Source organism: Ctenopharyngodon idella, chromosome 12 (genome assembly GCF_019924925.1).
Source record: "Ctenopharyngodon idella isolate HZGC_01 chromosome 12, HZGC01, whole genome shotgun sequence".
Lineage (NCBI taxonomy): Eukaryota > Metazoa > Chordata > Actinopteri > Cypriniformes > Xenocyprididae > Ctenopharyngodon > Ctenopharyngodon idella.
In genome coordinates this window covers 13655092-13676594 of record NC_067231.1, presented here as the reverse complement: position 1 = coordinate 13676594, position 21503 = coordinate 13655092, and the positions used below count along the sequence as shown (strand labels likewise).

The following is a 21503-nucleotide window of genomic DNA, read 5'->3' as shown; positions in this document are numbered from 1 at the left end:
GCCATACCAGGAAGATAAAACATTGCGAGCCATTAAGATAAACAGCACTTGTTATTTAGGGAGCAGGCAGAGATTTTAAAAGAATAAGCACAGAAGACAGATGCAAAACACATTCTCTTAGGTTTATTTAGTACCTGTACTGTCTTTAATATTGCATTAGCCTTTAGTTTAGTCACAGCATCTAAAAAGATTAATGCAACAGTTTTTGCGTTATGACAACTTCTATGAAATGATGTTCAACCAAGCTACATTTAGTTAAAGGAACTTAATTTGTATAGCCAACAATTTTTTTTTAAAGTTGATTACTCAAAAAAATTAAAAGCTGCATGATTAATCATTAAAAGATTGTGATCTCGATTTAAACACCCACGTGATCTTATTACAATTCACCTGTGTCTATTAAACTTTTGACAGAATCATACTGAAACATTCAAATCTGTGTTCACACTGCCGCTGACCCAGAGAAAGCAGTGATGTTTAGGTATGAAACCGCTTCACAAACCATCTTTTTAACCACACATTATCATTATTTGTGTTAGGGATGCACCGATACTGTTTTTTAAGGATCGAGTACGAGTACCGATACTTTTTTTCCTGGTACTCACAGATACCAATGCCTATACATTTATTAATTTCTTCTTTTTTTTTTCTTTTTAGTGATGTTGCAGTTTTCCAAGCACAACATAGTGAGACTAATGAATGTAGGACAGCTTCTTTATTATTACTCCAATGAAAAAAGTAATAATTTTTATGTGCTTGTCACAAACTTAAAGCGCAAATTTCACAATGTCCAACAACCTTCAAAGGGCATAATTATTAAAGTCATAATAAAAAAATAAATAAAAAAAAATCAAGTCTTTTTTAACCTGCCTTTCAAAAAGTGCTAAACAAATATTACAGAACAAATGTTTATAACATAACACTATGAACCAATGTAAACACAACCCTTTCCTATTATTACTGTGAAGCTGCTTTGAAACAATCTGCATTGTGAAAAGCGTTATATAAATGAAGATGACTTGGCTTGACTATTTACAAAATATTAATCTCCATCACACTTTGGTCTTCATTTGATCTCCATTTGAAAGATCTTCATTTGTGTTCTGAAGATGAATGAATGTCTTACAGGTTTGGAATGACATGAGGGTGAGTAATTTATAACAGAATTTTCATTTTTGTGTGAAGTAGCCCTTTAAATGGAACACCCTAAGCCCTTGATTACTTGGAATCCGCAATGGAGCTGATTTGTTTTTTACAGTTTTTCCTTATGAATTTGTTTTACGCACCATTCTATGCATGTATGTATGCTTGGGCGGAAACCTCAATATGTAACCAGAAGTCCCTGGCTAATTTTTTTTTTTTTTTTTTTCGTGAAAGAAATACATAAATGAGGAACCAGATTTCTCATTGTGGAATACAGGACGAGTGACCATGATATGAGAAATTTTATTTCACGAGATATATATGTATATTATATATACATTCATTTAACATCTTTTGTTGTTTTATTAACATTAATGACAGACAAATATTTGATTAGGCTACTCTCCCTTTAAGACCAAATCCATGTATGTAGCCTAATATACTGACACATATCATGTTTTCACCCACCTGTTTGCGTCCACTTAAGCCATAACCGACTGTATTTACGTGAGATACTCATCACGATGGACATTTTGACAACTATTTGTGTATTTGACCATTCAGGCGCAAGGAGAACTGATCGCGCGCTGTCTGAGAGAACGGGGAATCGCGCGCAAGAAGGAGAGAGAGCGCTTCTGGTCTGTCATTCAGCGCGATTTGCATGCAGCTCGCAATGTGTGGGTTGTCATCATTAATTTTAAAGTATTGCCACATCCCTGAGGCTGACATTGTTTCTGCTGCTGCTGCCGGTGTCTCTGTGCGCGGAAAATTCTGTCAGTTACTTCACGTGAGGTATCGGTCTTTAGTATCGGGAGTATTTTTACAAGTATGAGTACAAGTACATGAGCTTGGTATCGGTCCATCCCTAATTTCTGTGATTAAAATATTCACATTATCACAGAAGTAGCCTACTGAGATAAAAGTTTATATTTCTGATATAAACACTGTTGTCTACGGTAGCGATCAAAATAGTGGAACTTGGCGCTTTAAATAACGACTGTATCAATTAAATTGTAACAAGTGACTGTTATCAATGAATCATTCATTCAAGAGTTCAAAAAATGCTGATTCATCCAGTAATGAAACAATTAAGTGAAGTATTTATGAGTGACTCATTGAATCATTCATTCAACCCAATTTTTTAAAAAGACTGCAGTAATTAATATTTTGTCAGAACCTCTAGTAAATTACATGTTATTTTGTTTAGGTGTATGTTTAGGATTGTGAGAATCTCTATTTGAAACAAACAAACAAAAATCATGATTCTCAATTTATCCAGAATAGTGCAGCTCTAGTTCCAACTAGTTTCAACAAAGTTCAATCTATTTCAGTTCAAATTAACAGTTAGCATAGCACATACTATATGTAAGTTATTTACCAAAAGCACTACTCTTGGTAGTAATGCAACCACAAAAAAATTCAATATAACAGAAAGTCTTTTAAATGTCAACAATAACAGCAATAAACACTTACAGCTTGCCCTTTACTAAAAAACACATCAAATATCAATAATTTTATTCTATTTATTTTATTCTCCTTATCCAGTCCTATGCAAAGCATGCTGGAAACTAGCAATCTACTGCCCAAGACATACAAGACAATTTCATTTAAGTTACTACAATGTAATTAATTAATTAATTAATTAATTAATTAATAATAATAATAATAAAAAGAAATTTCAGTTAATTATACACAATATTAAGTTGATGTATTGATCAACATTATGTCAACAGAACTCATCAATATAATACTTGCAACTAGAATTTTTATCTTGCAACCATGTATTTGTTTAAGTTGTGGTAACAGGTCCCCTAAATGTAATTTTTAGATTGTGTATCATTAAATCAGAGACTAGAATGCCTCTGTTGGAAAATCCAGCTCCAGTGTTTTGGAACATTGTTTTAACTGGTCTCAGAAGTCATTAATCCTATTAGACCATCTTGGAAACTGGTTTTTGCAATACAGTGTACGGTTGACCAGCTTGGACGAGCTAAAAGCTCAAGATGGATTTTCCAGGAGACCAAAAGTCTACTGAATTATTAAAGATAGTGTATGTACTAAATAAAGAATACATTTTAGAATAAGTTGTGCATCTTTTCAGAAACATCTTTCCCCCATGAATCTGAAATGGGACAATGGTGGCCAAAGATCTTTTACTCCTCATCTCCTCTTCAAACAACAATGCACAATGACATATATAGTGAGTGTACCAACCTAGCATTAAAACAAGTTTTGACTTTAAGCAAACCAAATATGTCACTAAAATAAACAAGGCTGTGAACACTACGTAATCAGTTTTGCTACTGTGCCAGCCAGCATTATGCTAATGCACATTTTTTCCATTATATGTGGATTTGCATGGGTGTGACTGTTTGTTTAGGGAATCTGACAAGATAAATGACTTTTCAGATAACTTTTTACACTCCTGCAGGCAAATTAGTTTGTCACCATTAGCTTGTCAACAAAATGACCCAACACAACAAAACATCACAAAGGACACAACTATGCAAAAACAGTACATGGTACATACCAAAGACAATTGTAAAGTACAAGTGAACAGTAAATAAAGTTACAATTTTTATTGTTACATTTCTTTTCCTACTGCCAAGACACTTGGCACATACTAAAATGTAAATGCTATGCCTTTTGTGCCACTAGGAAAACATCAGGTCAACTGATAATGTAAGTTTGGGATGGGACAATCAGTTTGTCCAACCAGTGGAAGATGGGGAATATTTTTGAAAGCTGATTATAAACAGTCATTATTTTTGGAAATTTAGTTCAGTGGCACTATGGTGAAATTCTACCCTTCACCTTAGATATACGGTACTGTTCAAAGTTTGGGGTTTAGATTTTTTTTTAATGTTTTTGAAAGAAGTCTCTTATACTCAGCAATTAAGGCTGCAATTTATTTAATCTAAAATACAGTAAAAACAAAAAAAAAATATTGTGAAATATTATTATAATTTAGTTTTCTGTTTTAATATATTTTAAAATGTAATTCCTGTGATGGCAATGCAGCGTCACATGATTTTCAGTATCACATGATCCTTCAGAAATCATTCTAATATGCTGATTTGATGCTCAATAAGCATTTCTTATTATTATCAATGTTAAAAACAGTTGTGCTGCTTAATATTTTTGTGGAAATCATGATACATTATTCTTTGATGAATAGAAAGTTAAAAATCTTTAGAAATCTTAACATTATAAATGTCTTTACTGTCACTTTTGACCAATTGAATGCATCCTTGCTAAATAAAAAAGTCATTCTTTAAAAAAAAAAATCTTACTGACCCCAAACTTTTGAACGGTAGTGTATGTGTGTTTGTGGATGTGTAATCGTACCTCTTGATGGTCTGGGAGATGGAGGGTTTGCGCAGGACAGAGGGTCTGCGGCAGGCATTGGGGTCGACCGGTGGGCATCTGAGCTGGATGTTTTCAGTAGGTACACTGGCACTCCGCAGGTACAAGCTATTACGCATGACGGGCTATAGGACAGGTGAATAGTAAAATATAATGAATTATTTTTCATTTCATGGAAACACAAGTGTTTCAAATTAAAACAAAATCTCTTTGATCCTGAGCAAAAGTGTAGCATCAAATATCCACCTGGAGAAAGTTATTATGTTCCTCCACAGGGTTCAGAGCAATGGGGATGTCCAATCTGAGCCAGGGTGGTTTCTTTCTCTGCAGGCTGCTGTTCCTGCTCTCATCCTCAGCTTCGGCCATGTCTGCCGCCCCTCTCTTTGCCAGCCAGCTGTAGGATCAAACCGGGTCAAATAAACAGCTCAAACACACATAAATGCACAGATATGGGTGAACAATGCACACACACAACAGCACTGCCTTACATAAGAACACACACCACGATAATCCGCATTTCCATCTGGTTGTTGTGACATGATGATGCACTGCTGAGACTGCAGTCACATCAGAGTAAAACTACAGCTGCTTTTGTCCTCACAGACTCAGTCCATGCTCAGCTGAGATATTTTTTTCATTGCACATTTTTGACATTAAAATCGCCTTTAGAAATGGTCATATTTGTATACAGTATAATGCTAATGCAGTAATTCATGGTGGCCTGTCACAGAATGCTTCAGTTAACTTAAAAACATAAAATGTGAGAAAAGTGTATGTCCCAATATCTCCACCAGAGGATGCAAATTCTCCTATTTTTCTACAGTTTAATAATTTAAACTTGTTTATAGTGTGCAATAGGGACCAATCTTTTTTATGCCATTTCTCCTTTATGCCAAAAAGGAGAACTGTGACCCTGGACCACAAAGCCAGTCATAACGGTCATGTTTTTGAAAATTAGATTTATACATCATCTGAAAGCCGGACAAATAAGCTTTCCATTGATGTATGGTTTGTTAGGATAGGACAATATTTGGCCAAGATACAACTATTTGAATATCTGGAATCTGAGGGTGCAAAAAACCTCAAAATATTCAGAAAATCGCCTTTAAAGTTGTCGATATGAAGTCCTTAGCGATGCATATCTACTCACAAAAATAATTTTTTGATATATTTATGGTAGGAAATTTACAAGATATCTTCATGGAACATCTTTACTTAATATCCTAATGATTTTTGGCATAAAAGAAAAATCTATCATTTTGACCCATACAATTTCCCCTTCAAAGCATAGCAGTTTGTATTCCAGAACGTTTTTTATAAAAATAAAAAAAACTCCAGAAATATGTGGGATTGGGTGGTCAGATAGCCTGGGCTCCTAACACAAACACTGTTCAAATTGGGGTCACTAGAACAGCAGAGTAACATTACAGTCAGGGCTTGACATTAACACCCGCCAACCCGCCAAATGCGGGTAGATTTCAACTGTGGCGGGTAAGACAGCCACTCCCACTAGCCACTTCGGCGGGTTGAATATAATTTCAGCCTACAGCCTAATCAAAGGTAGCTAAGCTCGTCGTAGCACAAAATTACAATCAAACAATTACTTTATCGATTAACTTGCAGTTAGTGAAGGTGGTATAGGCGGAATCGCCTTTCTTGCGTGCGCTCTCTTTCGCTCTCTCTCTCGCGCGCGCGCGCGCGATCAGTTCTCCTTGCGCCCGAATAGTCAAATACTATTCAGAGACTATTGGAGATACTCCACACGATGGACATGTCAAAATGTCCATCGTGTGGAGTATCTCGCGTGAATACAGTCAGTTATGGCTTAAGTGGACTTAAACAGGTGGGTAAAAACTGGATATGTGTCAGTATATTACGTCCATGCATTCAGCAGCCCAATTAAATACCTGTCTGTCATTAATGTTAATCAAACAACAAAATAAGTTAAATAAATGTATACAATTTTAAAATAACTTAAATTAGAAAATTTTTCTTAGGCCTATTATGGTCATATTGCTCACCACATACCAGCTTATATACAATGTAGTCTTGATTTGGGTGGTCAATCTGATTTGAAAGTTTGAAAGGGTTTTGAATCTAGCCAAATCAAGTAAAATGACTTAAAATCAAGTAATTTTAGCATGTCAAAGTCAACTTTTATCATATAAAATGTAATTTCCCAACAGCAAAATTGGCCAGTGAAAATGCTGAGTGGCTAGTAACTTTGGAAAAACCACTAGCCACAGTGGCTGGTGAGCAAAAAAGTTAATGTCAAGCCCTAAGTCCTACTCTATCAAGCACTTAACCCTGGGTCTGACTCTGTCCCTTCTATGCACTGCAGGTCAATACTGATGATGAAAAGCATTCCCTAGAGCTGCTAACTTTAAAAAGCACAGGCAAAAAAAAAAACAAGCGTTTTTTGAAAACAAAAGTTTTAGCGTCATGTCGCTTTGATTTCATGTCGCATTTTTATTGGCTGGTCAGTAGACGTAGGTCGTAGCAGCAAACACACTGTGCGTTGATCATGCTGAATTTCTGAAACTGTCAGAAAAATATCTTTGGTCGCAAGACCGGGAAAACGGCATAAACTGATTCATTATGCTCCGAAGCTTCCTGAAGCAGTGTTTTGAAATCGGCCATCACTAAATAAGTCGTTATTTTGTTTTTTTGGCGCACCAAAAATATTCTCGTCGCTTTATAATATTAATATTGAACCACTGTACTCACACAAACTGATTTAAATATGTTTTTAGTACCTTTATGGATCTTGAGAGAGGAAATGTCATTGCTCCCTATGTAGGCCTCACAGAGCCATTGGATTTCAACAAAAATATCTCAATTTGTGTTCCGAAGATTAACAAAGGTCTTACGGGTGTGTAACGGCATGAGGGTGAGTAATAAATGATGAAATTTTACATTGCAAAACATCTGAGCTTTATTTTACATGCGTGCTTAAAATAAGCCAACAGTTAGCCATCTAGAGCCATAAGTATGGACACAAAAGCCTCGTTCAGACTGTCAGTCCAAATCCGATTGTGTATCCGATTGGATTCTGATCTAAAAATTTTAATGTCCCACTGTGTATCGCAAGTGTTCAGATCCGATTTGTGTGTCCATGGGGCTTTTTCGTTTTCCGGAATATCTGCATTGGTTTCTATGGCAATGACGTTGCGTTCGTAGGTATATGCCAAAAACAACAACAACCACACCATGGAGGGGTTTGCAATACAGCACCTGATCCCTAACACACAAGCAACAACTCTCAATCCTGTGGTCATATAAACATTTCATTTTGATTGCGCCCATTTTAAGTTTACCTTTACCAAATGACCAGCCTCAAAAAGCCGTTTTTTAAAACCATCAACATATTCAGTCAACTTAAAATGATTATCTGGTTCAGTTGCAGCAGGAATCAGACGCAACAGAACAGGCTCTGGTTGTTTTTTTTCTCTCACCGGAGATCTGGCAAGTGTGACACGTTTTTACATATTTGGACACATCGCGTTTTAAGCGATGCCAAAAAAAAATTTGCACCTTATGCAATCAAAAGTATCTCTCACTCCAAGATGTCCAGATAAGCCATCATGAGCGAGTTTTAACACTTGCGAATGAAATGGCGTAGGAATTACTATTTGAACAATAGGGCTGTGTATTGCCAAGAATCTGACGATACGATACGATATATTGTGACATATTGCGATACTGTAAGAAAGGTGATATATTGCGATATTTCTTGTTTTTTTAGAAAGAAGATCTAATTTTAGAAAAAACTGTCATAAAAAACTTATAAACCCATATGCATAAAACCTGACAAACTTTATTTTATTTAATCAATACAGTATCATTTGCATTTATGTCATTAATCACTATTTTGTGCAATTTAAGGGAAAATAGTAAAGTGACTGCAGGATTCTTTAGGTGTATATGTTTTAAAGGTTCGCAGTATAGCAGTTTTTAATTTCTAAACTTTGTAACAACAGAAAGTGTGTAGTCCATTTCATGACTGAATGGCTGTTTTATATTTAATACTGTAAAAACATCCACATCACTATGATCAGATGCTTTCTTTCTGCTGCCACCACTGTCCTTGTTGTGTGTTTATTTTGTTACTGAGAGGAAAATGTGCAGTACATATTACATATTCTATCGAACGCCTCTCTCAGCAGCGCAGATGGCGTCGAGATATTAAGTGAGCTCTCAGATTCAATGCGTTTCCCGAGTTTTGGATTTTAACATGGCCTATTTTGCAAACAATAGACTATTGTCGATCTCCTTAGTGGTTTATTTATAGTTGAAGCCAAAATGAGTCCGCACTTCAGCTCTGTATGCCGCGGGAACGGAATAATTCTGTAAGCTGGGTTTGCTAATGCTAACGCTAGCGATGCACCTCGCGCTTCTCCGGCTCCGCGTCAATTTACGTTCTGAGATAACACTGACATCTAGCGGTTGGGTTTTAAACAGTCTCTGGTTTAAACCGAACATAAAGCCACGAATCTTTGATGTAAATAAATAAATATCGATACAGCATCGCCAAACATAATATCGCGATATTCACGTGTATCGATATTTTCTTACACCCCTATTGAACAACCGGTTCCTTCAGGAAAACGTTCTTCTGAGGTATCCATTACTTCATCAGAACCCCGTCTCGAATGAAATAACCCTGTGGGCCACTGTCATCTGTCCTTACCTGTGAAAATAATACATTCAGGGTGGAATCTGCTTTTTGTTCCTTACTTAACTCACCCTGAGACACGGAGAGAGGTAGGCCTATACAGTACGTGGCCACGGAATACCTTCATCCGCCACAAACGGTTCTGCACTTTTTATAGTTGCCACTGCTCGACTGGCATCATGCGTAACAACACACGTTGGAAAAACATCAGGTAACCTCTTTACACTCTTAATGTCCGCAGTAGAAACAGGTATAGGTGAAATAATCAAAGGTGACAACGCATCACTCCAAACTCGCCCACCCGCCAGATCGTTTCCCAAAATCACAGAAACTCCTTTAACTGGAAAGTCTCACACCGAGTTTAACTTCACCCTGAATCAAATCAGAACACAAAACAACCTTATGTAAGGTACAGACATTTTAGTTAATCCAATTCCACAGATTGATAGCAAATCACCAGTGAAAGTTTCCTTTGAAAAAGGCAACACAGACTCTAAAATAAATGACGTTAGAGTTATTTTACGAAACGTGTGCGATTTGGGTCTGCAACGTTTGATCAGATGTATAAGGCCCAAAAAATGTCCCAAAGTGTGTTTCCAGAGCTTAAAGTTATTAATTCAAGTGTTCTTGTTAACATGATATATGATAAAATGCTTTTTTTTTTTTTTTTTTTTTGAAGATTAACATACTATTTTTAATCATTTTTTCATTAGTACCTACATAGCCAATTTCACATGTCCGTGTTGACCAACATGATATTTGCATCTAAAATATCACCAAATAAGTTATATATTTTTTCAAACATATACTACTTTCAGGATTATATGTTTGTCCCTGTTTACATAAAATATATTTATTCACAATAAGCCTTATTTTTTTGTAAATATTTTATGATTTGTGCGCGTCCCTCAGTTTGACTTATCACCCCATCACACTAACTTGTTTTATTTATAAATAGGCTTGTTTGAGATGCGCCTAGCCTCGCCTGAAATGTAGGCGAGAGTAGGCGGCTGCAGTGAGGGGAGGAGTGAAAAAAGTGCAGGCAAGACGGACAGTTCTCTGTTCTCGTAGTGGATCAGACACCTACAAGATCAAAGGCGGATATCGCGGGATTCACACTCGTGCGCTGTGTTGCTGATAAACTGGATGTAATTTAAGGTCTGTTGATTTTATATGAAAATAAACATAATGAACAATAGGCTACACGCAAAGTAGCCTACTTGTTATTTATTTCCATTCAAAAGATGTGTGTATCAATCATTTTTACTTTAATTATAGACATGTTTTTATATATTTTTTTATATAGAGAGATCGCACTGTCAGAGAGTTTGGGAATATTCGCACATTATTTTTACACATAAAAACATGATATAAGAGTTTTAAAATCAAGCATTTTAAAACAGTTCAATACATCACAGTTGTTTAAACCAATAAGCATAAAGCTGTGTCGTCATCAAGTCGTTTCCCATCGTGCTTTTGGTCAGCGCAGGCGGTGGAGAGCAACTGCGCTCGACTGCAGAATGCGATGAGGCCGCCTCGATTTCGCGAGACTTTTTTTTTGACACACGTCGGCATGACATCAGAGCAAGGCGGCCCACCCTCGGACATACTTCTAACCGGCATGCATCTTGCGGTGATCACCGGTGATCGGTTCCGCGCAGAATTTGCTCATCTCAAACAAGCCTAATAAGGCACTGTTGCTTTAAATGACATCACAAAGCGGAAGTGACATCATTTGAGCCTTATAGCCACCAAGAACAAAAGCAGGCAATTACTGATTTTTATTTTTTTTTTTTTTACATTGTTTATTTGTTGCTTTTTCATGGTCGGCAAGGCCCATCAAGCTCAAACCAACCACCCCGTCAACGCAAAATAGATAGGAAAACTGTTTTTTTATTTAATTTTTTTACATTATTAACTCAGAGAAAATTATATTTCAGATTGAATGCATGTATGCTAGGTGAGAAACTTGACCACATGGGAGATTTGCAGACATTTTGGGATGGAATTTACCACCCCATCACATACCACCCCATCACGTTTTATTGTGACGGGGTGGTTCTGCTTCCCGTTTGAATGTGAGGGTCACAGAATTGAAATCAAGGATTCTTATATATGCTAATCAATTTATTTTGTGTTAACTTAACCCTGTTTGGTTCCAGGGTTGTCAGGTTTTTTCTGAAACCACATAAAATATGTGTTTTTTGGCAGGGTACCCTTGGAAAAATTAGCATTGCAAGGGCTAAATATCATGTTATTTTGGGTCACTTCAACCTGAGAATGAAATGAAAAACAACCTGCGGCAACAGTGTAAAAGTAGCCCAATTGTGGAAAACCACAGACTTGGCAACACTGTTTGGTTCACTCACTCACTCACTCACTCACTCTTTCACTCAGTATCACTCACTACCTGTTTAATGAATAATGTTACAACCAGCAGATCATATAGAGAAACATCAGTTACCATCAGTTACCACCCCGTCACAGGGTAATTTTGTTAAAAGTTTATGGAAAGGAAATGAAATATTACATAAATTAATGTTGGATGATGTTCTTGTTGTGTGAACTAATCAGATAAATGTAACTTTATTTGTATTTTTTTAAGTGAATTCATTTTTTCAGTACAAACAATGAGGTCATTGAAATGTCAAATTCATATTTCAAGATTAAAAATCTAAGAATAATAATAATAATAATAATAATAAACTTATTAAATTACAGACTTTCTATTGATGGTTTCCAAAAAAGTACTACACTCTAAAAACTCCTGGGTTATTTCTTTAACCCATTTTCTGGGTTATTTGTGTTGGGTTAAAATGATGGGTTATTTTTTCAGAGAGTAACCATTTTCTGGGTTATAGGGCTAATATTTTGACCCAATTTCTGGGTTGTTTAGGTTTCTGGGTTATTTTTCAAAGAGTAATCCATGTTCTGGGTTCACGCCCCTTCCCCCCGCCTGTTCTGGAATTTTCTCACAACAGTCGTTTGAAATAACCGTTACTTGAACTTCGCGCTCGATCCGCTTTGGCCTGGGCTTCTTCGGTGCAACTTCGTCGCTTATTCAAGGTAAGCAAGTATTTTCAGTGTCAATGTAACGTAAACTTTTCTGTGTCCATGTCCCCGTTGCTAGTTTACCACCATTTGCTGAAAAAATGACCATGGCTTACCGTGGTAATTCTGTGGTTAGCATGTAGCCGCCCGCGGATATCGCGACAACATCTAACTAGTTTAAAGTCCGTGTAAAGTCAAAATAAATATGTTTTGAGTTTGTCAGACTAAAGAAGAAAGTGTTATTAACCACCCAGCCAAATTTGAATGATTAAAAATAACGATATGTTCATGAAATTAGGTGTCAAAATGGTTGAAATGCTTTTTACACATCGTTGAGAAATACATGTATGACCTATTTAATGTGTTTAGAAGAAAATTACTGAATTCACTTTACACGGTATTTAAATTTTATTTTTCATAAACTGTGCACTGTGTACTTATCTCATTGTTATAATACTGGTAATAATACGATATACAGTGCGGCTAGTGGCGACTTCATGCCGCGTTAAGGGGGTCGAACACCGGACGAGAAGCGCCGCGTCTAGGACAACTCGAGGTATCGCGTACTTTCTCAGTTTATGGCCAGCAATATTATGTTTAAGGACATTATGGGATTAAGATAATGTCAGTACTATGTTATGATTGTACTGTATAATTAAATACAACCGTTGCTGAGTCTGCAGTCTGAACACTTTACCTCAGAGCGTCCGTTAACTGAATGAATTGAGAATATCACCTGAAAATCCAATAACATCAGCAATTTTCATTCAAGTAGCTGATTTCTGTAAATTAATGTAAAACTAAATTTAAATACCAGCACATGGTGAAGTCTGTATATACATTAACGACGATTTGAGACAAATAAGTGTAAATTTAATATAAGACTATGTACATGGCGCTCTGTGGCGCTGCAGGATTTTGAACAAGGTCCTGAACCATTGCTGGGCGCCGCGGACAGACGCCGAATGGCGCCGCCGGTGTGTGTACACTCATAGAGAATAATGTGTTTGAATTTTAAATACGCTTCTCGTCCGGTGTGCGACCCCCTTTAGCCGCGACTAGAGCAACGAGGCAACACAATAGTTGAGTTATGTTAACCAGCTGCGCTGTGCTTATCATATTATACAGTGCTCTACTGGCTTAAGTAGTGAGAGTTAAAGAAGTGTGTCAAGTCTTCAAATTGTTGCTAACCTCTGTTGCTATGTTTTCTCCAGGTCATTTTAAATGGACAGCTTTGTCGCTGATAAGCTAACTGAGTGGCGGCTGTCTGAGCTGATAGAGAATTTTAGAGGTGAGCGTTTTACTCTTAACTGCCCTCATACCATCTCTCTATACCTAAACATTTTTCTTTAATATGGCTTAAATGTGTCAGTGCAAGATTTTGTGACAGTCACAACTTCTTCGACAGTGGGGTTATGCAGAGCCAACTGGATCCGGGCTAATAGCTCCAAGGACATACTGGAACTCCTCACAGAGTACCCTCATCTCACCAGTCCGGGCATGGTATGGTTCCACTGGAACATATAGTAGCAATATCTTTTTTACATTTTGTATCAAAGGAGCGGATATCACATTTTTTCCTTTGTTTCCTGTGGGTTTTTTTAGATAGCGCAGGACTTTCAGGTGCTGCATGGTGAGGCTGCACCTAAATTATTTGAGACCTGGATCCCTGAATATGCTGAAAAGGTCCTGTACTTGGCCAAGCAGGACAATAAACTCCCTTCACTTTCTGTTGAGGACATGACACTGGGTAAGTTAAAACTGACCTTTTGTGTGTTCTATGGCAAGGGTCCTGTGATTCCTTTCCTTTTGGTCACATTTGTCTGTATGTTGAGATACAAATATCTGTTCATTTACATATTTCTATACAGTCATTTTATTTTCCACACACATACTAATACCTAGAATATTGTTAACCTACAGATGCCAAAGGGGAACTAGCGCTAACACTGCTACCCACCATGGTGCCACAGGCCGTCTACAGGGTTGGGAAGAAGACTATCCGGCACTCCATTGAAGAGTCCCGGACAGCGTTCATACACCAAATGCCTGTAAGTACAATGGACCAGTTTCTCAGCACCACTCTGAGAGAGAATATTCTTAATTCTAACTATACTGTACAGGTGAAAGAAGGCAATCCAAGTGACATGTTTCATGTGAAAGCTAAAGGGTGAATCCTGATTTAAAAAAAACAACAACTCCAAGGTTCCTCGCAGTTGTATTTCAGTTTTGGGTGATGCAATCTAAGGTAGCTAGAAAGTGAAGTTAAAGATGTTAAGTTTTATTACTCTGAGTGGTTCTCAACCCACATTTTCTTGTACACATTCATGACCCACTCAAAAGGAACACACCAATTAAGAACCACAGTTCATTTGGCTTCCTTGTACAGTTAGTATCAGCATTATAACACAAACTGGTAGTCTATTATCTTGCTTACAATTCACCTTCTACACAATATTCTTTTGTCTATCTGTCTGTCTCTGTCTGTTTTAGGTTGGAACAAATATGGTGGAATACCTCCTGCAATCGAAGCCATTCCCCTCTGTCCTGGTGCTGGGAGATCCCCAGCAATGTGCTTCTCAGGCATTTGTGATATTAGCTGGTCAGGCACTCCCTCAGAGCACACTGCTTGGGGCAGTTGACGTGTGCTTCAAGGCATTTTATGTTCTTGATATCAACTACCCCAAGCAGTGTGCTCCCGCATGGGAGTTTCTGCCGCAAGTTGTGTATCAGATTGAGAAATCTGAATCAAAACCTGTCAAATTTCTTAAGACTGCCTTGCTTAATTGCAGAACTGTTTAATTGTGTTAAGCTGCAGTAAATGACACAACCAATGTTTGAAGACTTTAAGCCTCAAGTTCAGTCCAGTGATTGAATGTTGTCAGATGTTTGAGAGAGAATGAGTTGTTTATTTTTCTATTTTTTCTAATGTCTAATGTTATTACAGTGTGACCTAAAATAAATAGGTCCAAGAGTGTGTTTTTTATAGAGAGTTTAATTTAATTTAATGCAATAAAAAAGTAAAAGTGCCTGAAGTTTTATTTTTTGACCTTTGGTTAAAAAGGGACCTACTAATTTCTGGGTTATTTCAACCCAGATATTGGGGTTGTTCTTTTGACCCAGAAGTTGGGTTATATTAACTACAATGTTGGGTTATTTTAACCCAACATTTGGGTCAGGTATTTAACCCAGAAGTTGGGTCAAAAAGAATAACCCATTTTTCTGGGTTGAAATAACCCAGAAATTAGTTGGTCCCTTTTTAACCCAGGATTTGGGTAAAAAATAACCCATTATGGGTTATTTTTGACCCAGGAGTTTTTAGTGTGTACTAGGAAAACAGATTTTAAAAATCTATTTCTTGTTTTACTACTCTAATGGCATACATATTGTCCGTGACGGTGGTACAAGAATGGCTTCCTTGCCTGAATAAGAAGGATAATATTAATAAAGATTTTGTGCCTGAGGTGGGAAAATATGTTTTTTGGAGGATTAACATATCTTTTAAGTTGTAGGTTTGTTTAAAAAAAAAAAAAAAGTTTGTTCTTAATGAACATTTTGAAAATTGCAAAGTGAAAATGGCACCCGTTTCGTAGAATGACTTCGTAGATGAGCCAGTGTTTTACTGGAATTTTTTCACCCTGCGGAAGAGATGCAAAGCCATCAGAAACAAAAGGTGAAAAAACAGAATTTGAACACTGTTTTGTCAATTTCTTCAACATCTGACGCAAGAGTGAACCGAATCGTTGTGGGTACTGAAGCAGCCAACGCCGTAGGGTTGGACCGGCTGTGCTGCAACGTGATCTCATGAGAATACGTGTGTATTTTTACGTAAATTGTGGTTCTACCACACGTACATTTACTTACGTTTTCATACACACAAAAACGTACAACATTGACGTATTTAGAGGACTAAAACGTAAAAATACTTACGTATTAACAGCAATAAAAACGTAAATCATGTAACGTAAAGTGTGAATGTATATGAATTCCCATGTATTAATATTAAAATCGTGGCTTTAATGATTTAATGTTTTTAGTCGAATTTATTGAAAGCAGTTTACTCATCTACTTAATATGAAATAACATTTATGTTCGTGACTTGTGCTGCTCGTTTCGGAGGATTGCATAATGTTAAACAAGACTACAGTTTAAAACCTTATGAATAAATTTTCTGTAATTGTTTAACCATTTTGTAATATTTAGTTTGTTTGCTGTGAGACACAGAAGGCGTTTTCTCCTATGCAGTGACTGACAATACAACCATAAGATACACCAAAGCACAACATAAATTCACAAATCACATCCATTTTATTTGTTCGCTGTACTCCCAATCTTTAGAATCCATATGTTTGTAAGGAACAGATCCAAATTCAGCCCTTTATCCATCGATCTTCATTTTGATTCTCAGCAACAGCGACCATCACAATCAAAGCTCGCGCTCGTTATTCAAATTTGAAAGTAGCGCCACCCTCGAGAAGTGTTACGACATGGTTTACGGCACTGATATCAAATGCTCATTGGTTCTCACCTTCCTCACAGATTACGACATGCCGTGTTTCAGTGGATTGACATTTGAAATGAGTGTCGCGCCTTCACGGAGAGAAGCCGGATTCATCATATTTTCATGGATTAATAAGTTAAATTCTGCTCTGTACCCTATAAAAAACTATTACCGCCAGAGAGGACTGTGACTGGAACTCATCATCATTTGAACTACTTTTGGTACCACTTTTGACTTTTTTTCGCAAAAAAAAAAAAAATTATTGTGATTACGCTTGTTTGTCTGTCATTCTTTTATTTATATTAGTAGGTAGTTTAAAGAAATGGTTATGGGTAGGTTTAGGGGTAGGTGTAGGATTAGTGGCTCAAAATATCGTTTTAATGTTATATTTTTACTAAAATTGTAATTTTCCTACACATTTCTGCCCATTATGTTTTATTCTTTTAACATTCTGTATAAAATGGGTAGGTTTAGGTTCGGGATGGGGTTTAGGGATCTTACATTTATCTACAAAACGATAAAAGGGAAATTATACATATATCTTTAAGACATGATAAGATTCGTAAATATTTTAAGTTTTTTTCGCTGTAAAAACGTAAGTATTTTTACGTTTTAGTGCCATAATTACGTCAACATTGTACGTTTTAGCACCTTTCTAAACGTACAAAAATGTACGTTTTGTGTCTTTGAAAGTTACGTATTAATACCTATGTATTAACAATGAGACCAGGCTGGTTGGACACACTATAGCGGTTTTGATCTTTTGCTTTAAGTACCGGGCAATCCTTTTTCCAGTGACCATGACCGAGACAATAGTTACATATGAGGGCCAAATCGGTTTTACCAGCAAATTTCGTATTTACATAACGCAAGCTGGTTTACATATTTGAAGACTGAATCGACGGTACTACATTTTTACCGATGCGTTCATTTTCCGGCCAACATCAAAGCAGGATTTATGTATCAACTCATATTCATCTGCCAAAACTGCTGCTTCAGCCGCAGTAGACACCTTACGCTCCGCAATATAAATAGCCGTTTGACTTGGCAGCGTGTTCCTAAACTGCTCTAACACGAGTAAATTGACAACATCCTCCTTCGATTCAACAGCCGATGCATTACACCAACGCGTAAGACACAATTCTAACTCACGCGCCAATTCTGTGTGTGTTTGAGTGGAACGTTTTCTTAATCCACTACATATTTGGCGACATGCCTCTGGCACCATTTCATATGCCTTAAGAACCGCACTTTTAACCCTCTCATAATTTTGACTATCAGCCCAACTCAAAGCAGAGCAAACTCTCTGCGCCTTCCCAGTCAGAACATTGTAACATTAAGGTACGTTCAGTGCCAGACCATATTTGTTTGTCCGCAACACGTTCAAATAACACGAAAAAGTGTCCACATCTTCCTCGTTAAATAAAGGCATCAATCGCAAATTTGCCGCCACATTAAAATTAGAAGAAAGCGGACCACTCTCTACCACTTCATGTAGATCACCATCACTCAGCATTCTTACCTTGCCTTCTTTCATAGGGTCAAGACGTTGTTGCTGCAAGTATAATTTTCTTTTTTCTAAAACCTGCTGTACAAACACGGTCTCCTGTTCTAATTTTCGTTTCTCTATTTTCATCTTAAACTCCATTTTACGCTGTTCCATTTGGAGAAGAACTAAATCTTTCTGTTGTTCAAAGGACAGCGTTACCGAATGAGGCACAGTTACCGGTAAATCTACCGACTCCGCTAAAGACGACATGATTCCTTTATTTATAAGTGCTATTCTTAAGCTTTCTGAAGGGACTGTCCCTTGGATTCTTAAGGGATTTCTGAAGCTAATCCCAGGGTTTCCCACTAAATACAGCTTTGAGCAAAAGGTATTCGATAATAAACGTAGGCTACTCTCCTTACAAATTTTAACAATTCAAAACAAACTTACCAATCCTGTTACCAGGCCAATATAACAAAATATTAACAAATTCGAAACTAAATGTCTCGACAAAATTAATCCTAATTAATACAAATCTCCAAACAACAACGCAAAATATTACTTACAAAATTCGTTTTCAACAAGGAAAACACTAACAAAATTCCAAATCAAAACTAACTATATGTTTAGGACGAGCCCCCATGTGTTGCGATCGCGAAGGATCACGACAAATAAGGAGAGGACGACTACATTTACATTGCAAAACATCTGAGCTTTATTTTACATGCGTGCTTAAAATAAGCCAACAGTTAGCCATCTAGAGCCATAAGTATGGACACAAAGAGATAGAAGCTGCCACAAAGTCCAACGCAGAACCAGATCAGAGACCCCATGCTGAAAGGAAGAGGCTGCTTTTATGGAGAACGAGAAACACGCCGGTGCACCCAATCAAGCCACAATCAGCCAGTCACCTGCAAAACACAGAAGCAACACAGATGCAATACACACCCACACACCAAGTAACGACTGACAGGGACGTCACAGGCACAAGCTGACTGGCCTCTGCTGATCCTGCAGCCAATGAGATTGCTTGCTCAACATTTAAATAGTCTGGTTCATTGTTTGCTTTAAGCTAGTCCTGCAGTGAGCTATCAGAGTTCCTCTGAAACCCTCCACCTCCCCCAGCTCCACCTGCCTAGACCTGCTTGTGGATTTATGTGCCTATTTGTAAAGCAGCAGCAGCATAAAGCATGTCTGTGTATCTATTGGCAGTAGCAAGATGTCCGTACTTGCTCTGTAGCAGCAATAATCAACAGCAGCAGCGTAGCAGATCTAGTCAGCAAAGATAAAATACATTAACACTGCCATATTCAATAACATGCTAAAGCTATTCCGATAGTTGTCATGATTGAAATATATAGTAATATTAACCGCTTTAAATTAATATTAAATACAAATCTATTTTTGGAATGCCAAATAAAATAAAATTAAATAAATAATATGCCTATAATGGATTTTTTTAAATATGTATTTTAATATTGTATTACACCCATATAAATATAGATACATCCATAAAGCAAGATTCTCTAGTAGTAGAGAAGTTCTCTGCAGGCTTACCAGAGCCTCAGACTTCAAGATTTCATAAAAGCAATGAAAACTGTTACTAAAAAAATATTTGTGTTTGTGTGTGTGTGTGTGTGTGTGTGTGTGTGTGTGTGTGTGTGTGCGTGTGCGCGCTCGGTTGTAAGTGAAAATATAACTTTTCAAAGCGACGGATGGTCACTCACAGCCTCTTACTGTTCAGTTTTTAATGTTCTTTTCTAAATGTCTGCGACTGAATACTATAGAGAATGTAATATCATATATATATATATTTTACCCATTTTTATTGACTATTTGAAATGACTTGATCCTGAAGAATCAGCCAAAAGTAATTGACACCTACTCTCAGTGACTACAGAGAGTTTGGATCACGAAGCATGGCAGAAACATAGTGAATAAATAGCGCTTTTTTGCTTACGAAAAACAGGGCACTTACTTTTACTGAAAGTTAAACTTAATCCTTCAAATAACACCCTATGGGGAAAGAAATCCCACCACATCCTAGTGCAGACCACATTTTTATCCAAACAAACATTAAAATGTGGTTGGAGAAATTTCAGGTTGGAGAAAAACAGAAGCACTGACCCTTATAAACCAACAAAAGAATTTTTCTTTATATTTATATACTAAATTTCAGTATTTCCCAGAACTATTTAATCTCTTGACTTCATTGCAATGTGTATTGGGAGCACAGGTTAGACGATATAGGTCACAGATACAAGCCCTTAAATTATAAGCTCTTGATTCATACAATTTATATAGTAGGCTATCTTCTCTGCCTTTGACAAGAAATGCCTTTCCTTTAAATCATACTAAACTGCTAATAAAACCAAGGGGATTGACTGAAAACCACTATAGAAACGGGACATTAGAGGAACCAAGAATTTCCCAGAAATCCACTTGAATCCAGTGACCTAATTGCTAACTACCATATAAAGACTTTCAGCTCATAGCTGTTAGCAACAAGCAAACTGCAATAAAAACATTTTAACTGCTAGTATAAATCTGACCTGATATACAGCTCCCAGCAAACACTTCATAAAATAATAATCAGGATATTCAGAAGGGGGAAGGGGGGGTTTGTCACACAATCTGAACTCTCAAATGAAGTGATGTAAAATATGGATTACTACAGTTTTATTGACAGTAAGGGGTTATTTTCCCTCCCTTAATGACTCCTACTCACAGATGTGACTGTTGATGCTCTGGCTGTGTTCATTTCTCATTCATTACATGGAAATAGAGCCGTTTATATCCTATTCATCCAAGAATATAAAACAATTGCTGTTTTGAAAGCAGTACATATTCTCTGTCTTCAATTCATCACAGCTTGTTCAAACCGTTCAATGATAGTGACTTAGAAACTGCCATAGGTAAACTTATTCACATCAAAACAAAAGCATTGCTTTTCATACAGAGGAAGTGACATAAGGAGCCCACATGAGTAGGCTGTTGTGTTTGTAAAGTTTGTTATTACAGCAAAATACTGTGTATATTGAGTCTTTTAGAGCACTGTGATGTATAAAAACATGTATAACATCAAAAGCAAATCACATCAGGGGCCACAATGTTCAATGAGGCGCAAATTCACTAAACAGTTCAGCATGTGGCATTTCAGCAATCCACCAAATGAGGTATTTTGTACTGGATTCACAAATGTGAATGTGCAATTAACATGACATTATTAACAAAAATAATCTTTTGCTTAGTAAGAACAAATGAAACAACTGTGTAGA

General features: G+C 36.8%; 1 protein-coding gene and 1 long non-coding RNA gene across 4 annotated transcripts in view; one reads left to right on the top strand and one right to left on the bottom strand.

The window, feature by feature from the left end:
• The window catches only part of rhbdf1b (rhomboid 5 homolog 1b (Drosophila)), a 59800-nt gene that overhangs the window by 19699 nt on the left and 18598 nt on the right, over positions 1–21503 (bottom strand). For both annotated transcript variants that reach the window (XM_051915092.1, XM_051915093.1), the window contains exons 2-3: positions 4756–4903; positions 4492–4634 (exon numbers count right to left, since the gene is read on the bottom strand). In XM_051915092.1, coding sequence (XP_051771052.1) covers positions 4492–4634; positions 4756–4875 — 263 coding nt within the window. In that variant the 5' untranslated portion in view covers positions 4876–4903. The remainder of the gene's footprint in view (positions 1–4491; positions 4635–4755; positions 4904–21503) is intronic.
• LOC127523918 (uncharacterized) lies at positions 8578–15263 on the top strand. Of its 2 annotated transcripts, XR_007932969.1 has the most exons (5): positions 8578–13526; positions 13644–13738; positions 13841–13985; positions 14159–14286; positions 14729–15263. It is a non-coding gene; the product is annotated as an uncharacterized LOC127523918 (long non-coding RNA). The 2 variants fall into 2 exon arrangements; XR_007932968.1 differs by having other exon boundaries at positions 8578–13738.